Genomic DNA, 9,351 nt, shown 5'->3' on the forward strand with positions numbered 1-9,351 from the left:
CTCTCTCTCTCTCTCTCTCTCTCTCTCTCTCTCTCAAATAAATAAAAATTAAAAAAAAAAAAAAGAATGAATGAGAGACCCCCCCCCCATCCTGAGCCCTCCCCTAGGGCAGTGGGGCTGGGGGAAGAATGGACAGATGTGTTCAGGGAGTTTAGCCCTTACTGGTGCCTGCAAAGATGACAGGGGTGGCCACGCCGTGCCTCTTGCCAGGCCCACTAGCTCCAGGCCGGGAGGTGTTGCCAGGGCTGCGGAAAAGGCGGCCATTTCGGAAGACGAGCAGTTGCAGGATGCAGTCTGGGGGAGCCGGGGGGGCCAGGGAAGCCGGAAGGGATGAGAAGAGGCTAGGGGGCAGCTGGATGGAGGCCAGGGCCACGCTGTTCTGGGGGGACAGAGGAGCTCCTCAGAGACATTGCTACTCCCATGGGTTCTGAAATCTTTTAACTCTCCCACCACACCACCCACCTCACCACCAAACACTGTCCCCCGATCACCCCCACACCCACCTTGATATGGAAGGATGACAGGGAAATGTTGGGCCTCCCTGTGGTGCAGCGAAAGCGGAGGTGCTGGTCAGCGAGGAGCTCAGGCTCAGGTGGGGTGCTGTGGCCAGGGCTGCCCAGCCGTGTCCCCGCCACCCCCAGCTCCTGTCTCTGGAAGGCTGTGCAGCTCAGACCCATGTAGCTGTGTGGCTTGATGAGGTAGGCCTCTAGCGCCACGTTCCTGGAGTTCTAGGACAGAGATCGGGCAGCTCTCGGTGCTGCAGCTGTCCTTGGGCAGATCTGCTCAGGCAGTGCCTGCTCCCCTTCCTTGAGGTCTTTGCAAAGTGGGATTCCTTAGTGTGCAGGGACCTCCCACCCCAGCCCTGGCCAAGGGACCTTCTGCTTTCTGCTGTGGCTCTGGTGCTCCATCAACACTCTCATCTCCTGCGTTGCTCACCTTGCCCTGCTGCTTTTCTGAGACAGGGTCTCATGTGACACAGGATGGCCTCAAAATCAAGAGCCTCCTCTCTCAGCCTGAGTGCACCACCACACTCTGCCTCAACTTGGTTGTAGAGTGGGGTCCGCGTCTGACCCTGGCATCTCCCAAAGTGCCCAGCAGGATATCTTGCATGCAGAGGCAGCTCTCCCAGGGTCATCCATCGGTGAATGACCCCACGAAGTTGGAAATGCCACCCCCTCATGGAACTGCCACCCCATCTTGTCTCAAGGGCCCGAGCCTCTCTCTTGTTCCTCCAACTCCTGTTTGTTGCCATCAGGCCAGCCCTCCAGCTCAGCCCACCAGGAGCCCAAGACTTCATCAGCCCCAGGCCTGCTCTCTGGACTGCCCCAACACTGCAAACTTAGCTTGCTGTGCTTAGGGGCACAGTGGAGAAGGGCTGGCCCCTCCCTCATGCAGACCCACATTACCACAGAGATGTGCTGGGCGTGGGGGCTGAGGACAGCTCCCCCAATGCGCTCTAGGGCGCCCAAGATGCCGCTGCAGGCCTTGTCTTCACGCTGGGCCAGCCACAGCAGGTGCTCGTCCACCAGCATCAGATTGCTGGCCATGTCCACCATCACCTCCACCAGCTGGAGGGGGCAGGGTAGTCAGAGGGCAGAAGGAGGTTGGGACCCAGGGGCTGAGTCCATGGCAGGTGCTTTTCAGGGCCTCCAGAGAACAAAATCTCACCTCTTTTATCTGGTCAACATAACCCAAAAATTTCTGGATCATCTGAGCCACGTAGACTACATCCATCATGTCTGAGAAGCTGGCAGCCTCAGCCGTGTACACTCGCAGCTGGTGGGCCAAGGTCAGCGCATTGGAAGCATTGATGGGCATCTAAGGGTGTTGGAGGAGGAAAGAGGCATCTTGCTTCCTGTCTTGTCCTTCTGTCCCTGAACTGCCCCTAAGGCCCTCTCCTCAGCCTGCTTCAGCTGTAGAAAGTGGCCTAATCCACCGGTCATGGAGTCAAGGCAGGAGGTGATGGGAGGCTGAAGCTACCCACTCCCAGCACCAAGGACAAGAGGCCGTGTCTTGATGTGTTGGCAGTAGAGGGGAATAGGGTGGAGGACTGGCCAACTCTCCTAGGGTGACCCTTGTGGCTCTGAGTCTCCAGAAGGAAGGTAAAGGACAACACTAGCAGAGAAGGTTCTAGACCACAGCATGGGGGCTGGGTTTCCCGTGCCTGCGTCATCTGGCCCCACCATCCCATGCCCCCTCCACTCCCAGCCTCACCAGCACGAAGGTATACAGCACCCTGGTGATGTCGTTGGTGTACAGGCAGTGGGAGTAGTCCCCTGGCTCCCAGCGGCCAGCCCGGTCACAGCGGCGGGAGGCTCGGGTTCCTGGGGGACCTCCACTCAGGGGTACTGAGGTAAAGGGGTACTGTAGGCAGGGCTGGTAGGCTGTGATGCCAGCCAGAGTTCGAGGCCACCTGGGGGCAGAGCAGGAAAGTGCCATGAGCCCAGCTCCTGAGGACCACACCCCATGCCCACCCTAAGGACTGAGGCCAAATCCTGAGTCTAGGGGAGAATCCTGAGGGGATTCTTACAGCGTCCCCAATTTCTGCTTGCTAATTGTGTGCCCTGACGGTGTGGTCCCAGGTGACAGTGTGTCCAGGGGCACAACTCCAATTTAAATTAGGAGTTTAAATCCAAGCTAAGCCACTTAACTATTAGGCGAGTCCCTTTCCTTCTCTGGGCTCCTATTCTAGGTTGTACAGTGGGGAAGTTCATACCCGCCCTGCTTCCTGGGAGGGCCGCTGAGATATTAAAATGTGACAGTGTCATGTACATATGCCAGGAAGAAATTCGAGTGTCTGTGGAAGACCTCTGCAAGCTCTTCATGGAAAGGAGCCGTGAGAAGGCCTTGTGCAGGGTGCAGCACCTCACAAATGCTGGCCGTACAGAGGACAGCGAGCCTCTAGTCTCAGAGTGCTCACGTATGATGGTGGGTGTGGGGTAGGGCATCAGAGAGAGGGTACTCTGATCTTGGGTCACCCCTCTGCAGCACAGCAGTGCAAACCTGAAGTCACCGCGGTTGTTGGCGACGCGCTCGGCAGGGCAGTAGGAGGCAGAGGTCTCCAGCACCACAATCTCCACCTTCTTGCTGACATTGCCCTGGACGGTGGACACGGAGCACTCCCACTCGCCCGAGGCCCACACGCTGATGTGAGATAGGGTCAGCTCGCTGTAGGCAGGAGGGTGGGCACCAGCTCGCTGAGGCGCAGTCTAACCTGGCCTGCTGCCCCCAGTGCCTCCAGCCAGCCCTCCACAGGTGCCTGCTCATGCCTCTCCTCTGTGTACCAAGGAAAAGGTGCATGCCCCTTTCATCCTGATCATCCTCATGGTTGTTTCCCTTAGTTTCAATATTTATTTATACTAGACATCAAACTCAGGACCTTGTGCTTGCCAGGCAAGTGCTGTGCTGCTAAGCTCCAAACTGAGCTACATCCCCAGTGTGTGTTTATTTTTTGCTATCAACCACTCAGAGTTCTGGGTCCACTTGCACATACTACATCTGGCAAATTTCCCTGTTTTTCCTGTGGAGATAATCGGACCTCTTACAGATCTACTGTAGAGATTAAACCTAATAATAAAGATAAGCGCCACTATACACATTGTAAAAATACTAAGGAATTGTCACTTTTTAAACTCCTAAACTCTATTTGGACCACTTGCGATTGCCCACACTCACACAAACACATACAGCCAAGCCCATGTCTGGGCACAGCTCTTTGGCAGGTAGCAGGAAGGTGGCCACTCCACCCTGTGCATGGGCAGAGAAGGGGCAGCCTGGCCCCTACCTGGTGATGAAGGTACAGTCATGGATGAGGCTTTCGGCCAGGAGGATGCCTGCCTGCTCATCTCCCTCCACCAGGGCTCGGTTATGGTACCAGCGGATGTGGGTGTCATTGCCCAGGTAGCTGGCGGAGCACTGGAAGGGCAGCCGGTCGCCCTGGAACACCACTTGGCGCAAGGAGGGGATGAGGTGGTGGGTGTGCAGCTCCAGGGCCCCCTCTGTGAGGAGATGCATGCCGTGAGGCCTGAACTGCATGTCTGCATGCAAAAGGGCCTGCCAGGCAAGGGAGAAAGGAAAGGGGACAAGAGAGTGACGTGAGAGCAAGGGGGAGGAGTGGGCAGGCTCGGTGCTCAGAAGAGGGCTCCTCTTAAGCACATGTGTTATCCCAAGAGGTTAAGACCAGATGGAAGTGTGGCAGGGCAGGAAGCCCCACAGGAGGTTTAGGGAAGGTGATGGAGGCTGCTCTGTGGACGGAGGGAAGGAGGAGGATGCATCCACCATGGGGCTCCACAGCACACAGGCTGTGCTGCGAGGGCAGGCCTGGGGTTGGCTCACCGCAGCGGAGCTGTGTCTCCTGTAGGCCACCCAAGGCGCGCCCGTGCAGGGCACTGGGATAGGCACACAGTGTGCGCTCAGACAGCTGCAGGGAGTGATTCCGGGCCCAGGGCAGCAGCCAGTCTAGGTGGCAGTCGCAGGTCAGGAACTCAGTGCCAAAGTCTCTGTGGGGTGGGCAGATGGGTCACAAAGTACAGCAGAGGGACAGGCAAGGGATTGAGGTTGGCAGGACTGGGAAGGGCAGGCATTGGTATGTGGGTACTCCTCCACAGGGCACTACGCTGCCTGCTCATCCTGCTCCATGGCTGCCTCCTGGGCAGAGGAAAGGAGGAGCCTCCTCTCCTGGGCTGAAAAGATACTCACACAACCTTAAGGGCTGGCAGCTCATCAAAGACCCTGGGCTGCAGGCTGGAGAAGATATTTCCAGATATGTTCCTACCGTGGGCAGAGAAGCAGGGAGTGGATTCAGGGCCTTCCTGACCAGGGGTGGGTGGGGGGTGGGGGGTGGGAGACAGGGACTGAAGGGTCTGGGGCGACCTCTTCCCTCCCATCACTCACAGCCGGACAAGCCTGGGGAGGCCTTGGAAGGTGTCGGAGGTGAGACAGCCGATCCGGTTGTTGGAGAGATCTCTAGAGAGAGACGCACATTCAACACATAGGCTCCATGGTGGCACATGGTTTGCTTGTGAGAGCCACACGTGTGCACCTGGGGAATGTGTGGAGGGGAGAGGGCTGGGAGCCAGTGCCACAGAGGGCTTCAGATGCCTGTGCACTTGATACTAGCTGAGAAATGCATAGTGGGGAGCGATGAAGAGGGGCTCATGGGATCGGGAACTTTCTTTGGGGTTTAGGGGAGCAGGGAGGAGGACAGGACATGCCACTTACAAGCGCTTCAGCTCCCCCAGGCCCAGGAAAGCTCCCGGCTGCACCATGCTGATGACGTTGTTCCTCAGGTCCCTGTGGAGGCACAAGGAGACCTCAGCCTCTCCCCTGCGGGGCCCCCACCACAGCTGCTATCTCAGGACCCGACTTTCTTCTAGATCTCTGCTCTCTTGAGCCCTGGCAGGATGTTCCCTCGCATCCCCACAGGTCTCCTCAGCCTCTCTGGCCACCATCAAGGGGCTGGGCCAGAAAACATTAGCTGTAGGAGCCAAGAGATAGCACAGGAAGGCCTCAGATAAGGAGAGTGGAGGCCATGAGGGGTGGCCAGAGTACCGAATGCACAGGGACTCAGGAGGCCACACTATTGCACCTCAAGCTGCCTGAGCTGCCTGGGGCTCTAGGACCTCTTAGGACTTTTCTGGGAACCTCGAGTCCAGCTGCTGCAGTCATCTGTAAAAGTGACAGTGACTATATTCCTGCAGCTCTCTCCATGCCAGAGGACAAGGGAGCAGGTGGTGGAGAACTAATGGCCTCTGCCCAGTCCAGACTTCATGGTAGGATGGTAAGCATGACCCAGCCTCCTCATCTTTAGAAGTCCTGGAGTAACAGGACTGAAGAGTCCTGTTCAGGGTCCTCAGCTCTGACTCCTCCACTGGCTCTTAGCAGTCACAGAATTAGAAGCTACACAAGTGTGGCTTCTGCGCAGGACAAGAAGAGGTGGGGGGGGGGGCAAAATCTGCCCTGCCTGGGGCAGGGGATGGCAGCCTCTGACCTTGTTCCACTGAGGCCAGAGTGCAACTCAGTCAGGCTGCAAGTAGTTCCCATCATCGGGGACATGTAGCACCTGTGCCTGACACAGCAGGCTTGGAGGAGGTACTGGGGGACCCTCGGGGACTAAGGTGGGGTGCTGGACCACTGTCTTCTCCCCCAGCCCACCCTCCATGCCAGGCGTGCCTAGGGAAAGAGCTGCCAAGAGGGCCGGAGTCATCGTCCACAAACTCAAGGGCCACCCAGACCAGCCTGACGCCACAGAGCACTTCCCAGGCCTCACTGCTTGGGCGCCTTTAGCCTGCCTGTGCATCAGCACCCTCTCTGTACCCATCCCAGGACCTGGGAGGTCAGGGGGCAAAGGGTGAATGTGTGTGACTCCTGCAATAAGGTCAGCCTCAGAAGGGCCATGGCAAAAACAGGGTTGGTGGGGGAGTCGACAGAGGGATCCTGCCACCCGCTCCCAGCCCAGACAGGAGCAGGGGCTTGGGCTCTGCAGACAAAGTCTGGAGATAGCTCTGGATTACAAGAAGGAGAGTATTATGGAAGCCAGCACCTCGCCTCACAGGCAGAGGAAATGGGTGTCTAGGGCAGAGAGGGGCTTGCTCCCAGGGTTGGGGTGGACCAAATAACCTGCTCAGCCCTTCCCAGACTCAGCTGGCCTCCAGAGCCCTGGATTTACTTGAGGAAGAAGAGAGACACAAAGAGCCAGCACATACAGGACGTGTGCAAAGTGACACATTCCGGGACACTGCATGCGGATAGGCACAGCCTGCCTGAGGGCGGTGCCCTTCCCACCCGCACCCTTTTGCTGCCAGGCCCCGCCCTCCCTGCCCTCCCTGCCCTCCCCTTCAGGGCTGCAGCCTGCTCCCCAGACCTCTGGTGGGGTCTGGCCATTCTCAGGGCTCTGCCTCCCACCCCCGCACCGCACGGGGACAGCAGAGGGAAACACATTCCTCATTGTGTCACTTCCCTTCATGGGCTGCCAAGGGGCTGAGGCTGCAGCCCCCCACCCCTTCCCGCTCCCCGTGCTGTGTTTATTCTCATTTCCTCTCGGCCCCCTGGTGAGCCCCACCCCTGCCCCACTGATGGGCTGCAGATGGGAGCAAGGCGGCCCCTGGGGCCTAGCCCCTCCTCCTGCCCTCGATTTTCTGCGGTGAATCTGGGGGCCATTCTTCCCCTGCATGCCTGCTCTGAGTGCCTTCAGGGACCCGAGGCAGCGCACAGGCAATCCTGGTCCTCCCGTGGGTCCAACCTGCTGCCTGGGCTAAGTTCTGACATCCCAGTGGGCCACAGGCACGTGACATCTCCGAGTGTCTCAGTAAGGGAAGCAGCTCAGTGCTTGCACCCAGGGGCAGGAAGAAATTCAGCCACAGAACTCGGACACTGTTTGGATCTGCAAGACGCTACTGATTGGTGCTTCTGAGCCCTTCTTGTTTGGGAAGTCTGATGAAGGCCAAGGACTCCAGCCTAGAAAACTGGACTACACCCAACATCGTGCTCAGGATTTCAGAGGTGCTGTGGAATCCAGATTAAGAACACTTGTCCTGGATTATTTAATGATCCCCCCACCCACCCAAAAGAACCTTAACCTGAGCAAACGTCTCTAGCCCTTTGATTTTGACAGGTCTTTGCCAAATCATTACATTGCCCAGTCCAGGCTGAACTTTGAGTCCTCCTGCCTCTGCCTCCCACAGTGCTGGGGTTATCAGTGTGCACCTCCATACCTGGCTGACATTGGGTAGGTGGGACAATGCGGCACACATCTGCTTCCACAAGATCTGTTCCTGGAAACTGGGAGAGATGCAGTGCGCTGCCAGAACACCCCCTTGCCCCAAGTATCTGCCCGAGGGGACTGCTTGTTGCACCCCACTGCAGACACAAAACCCTCCCCGAAAACTGCACTGAAAACTGTGCCGCAATGCTAAGGCAGAGAGGGAGCTTTAGGCAGCAGTGAGGAGGACTCCTGGGAACAACTGCACTGTGCCCTGACTGGAGGAGTGAGTACGTCAGCACAGCAGAGAGTTGATGTGTTGGACGTAAGAACCGAAAGCCTTTAGTCAGGCATGATGGCACCCTGTACTGCCAGCCCTCCAGAGGTTGATGCAGGAGGATCGTCCAGTTGGATGCCAGCCTGGACTACATAGACAGACTCTGTCTCAAAAATCAAAAAACGATACCAAGATCCTGTTTCAAAGTAAAGAAATTTGCTTTTTAAAAAAGCTTATTTTTTATTTACTTATCTGGTATAGGATCTTGCTATGCAGCCCAGACTTGTAGTGATCCTCCTGTCTCAGTCTCCTCAGCACTGGGATTACAGGCATGTAACATCACTCCTGTTTTCGGGGACCAGCACAGCACATTGGGGGTTCCAGGGCTGACATGGCTTGTAGTAACAGGGGTCGAACCTGGGTCTTTCTGCTTGCCAGGCAGGCACTCAGACCACCCAGCTATCTCCCCAGCCCCAAAGTAAAGAAATTTTAAAAGGGCTAGGGAATGTAGTTCTGTGTGAAGGCCGTGGGTTCAACCCCTAGTACCACAAAATAAAAAACCAAACTTTTGTATCTTAGAGGCCACCTTCCACACAGTGAAAAAATACATGTATCACCTCCGTGTGATGAATGTATTCATTATGTATTGCGAACTAATAAATATAATTTTTTAAAAAAGAAAGAGAACCAGCGAGTTTGGTGATACATGCCTGAAATCCCAGCACTTGGGAGGCTGAGGCAGGAGGATCACTGTGAATTTGAGACCATCCTACACATTAAGACTCTGTTTCAAAAAAAGAAGAAGGCCAGGTATGTAGCTCAGTTGCATAAGCACCTGCCTGGCAAGTGCAAGGCACTGAGTTCGATTCCTGGTATCGTAAAAAAAGAAAGAAAGAAAGAAAGAAAGAAATCCACCAGAAAAGAAAATATTTGCAAATCAGATAAGGAATTTCTATCCAGAAAACAGAGAGAACTACAATTCAGTAATGCGGACAATTTAGCTGAAAAAAAAAAGGTAAATTATTTATATCTCATTTCTTCAACGAAGTCTACAGGCATATAACTATAGTCCCAACTATGGGGGAGGCTGAGGCTGCTTGAGTCCAGGACTTTGAAGCTGGCCTGGACAACACAGCAAAAACTCCAACTCATGTTCATGGCCAATAAACCTATCAAAAGATATTTGATGTCATTTATCATAAGGGAACTGCAAATCAAAATCACAAAGAGAAACCACTTTATAACACTGAGATGACTACAACAGAAAAAGACAGATAAAAGCTGGGTGTGGTGGCACATGTTTGTAATCCCCGAATTTGGGAGGTTGAGGCAGCAGCCTGGGCTAAGCAGCAAGTTCTAGGCCAGCCTGGACTTT

General features: G+C 55.6%; 1 protein-coding gene across 1 annotated transcript in view; it reads right to left on the bottom strand.

Moving 5' to 3' along the window:
- Window positions 1-9,351, bottom strand: part of Adgra2 (adhesion G protein-coupled receptor A2) — a 38,122-nt gene that overhangs the window by 8,906 nt on the left and 19,865 nt on the right. The window contains exons 3-13 of the mRNA XM_004637261.2: window positions 5,221-5,292; window positions 4,894-4,965; window positions 4,699-4,770; window positions 4,336-4,499; window positions 3,785-3,998; window positions 3,004-3,168; window positions 2,215-2,413; window positions 1,669-1,818; window positions 1,407-1,568; window positions 504-728; window positions 163-379 (exon numbers count right to left, since the gene is read on the bottom strand). Coding sequence (XP_004637318.1) covers window positions 163-379; window positions 504-728; window positions 1,407-1,568; window positions 1,669-1,818; window positions 2,215-2,413; window positions 3,004-3,168; window positions 3,785-3,998; window positions 4,336-4,499; window positions 4,699-4,770; window positions 4,894-4,965; window positions 5,221-5,292 — 1,712 coding nt within the window. The remainder of the gene's footprint in view (window positions 1-162; window positions 380-503; window positions 729-1,406; window positions 1,569-1,668; window positions 1,819-2,214; window positions 2,414-3,003; window positions 3,169-3,784; window positions 3,999-4,335; window positions 4,500-4,698; window positions 4,771-4,893; window positions 4,966-5,220; window positions 5,293-9,351) is intronic.

The sequence above is a fragment of the Octodon degus genome, unplaced genomic scaffold (assembly GCF_000260255.1).
Source record: "Octodon degus isolate 3935 unplaced genomic scaffold, OctDeg1.0 scaffold00088, whole genome shotgun sequence".
Classification (NCBI taxonomy): domain Eukaryota; kingdom Metazoa; phylum Chordata; class Mammalia; order Rodentia; family Octodontidae; genus Octodon; species Octodon degus.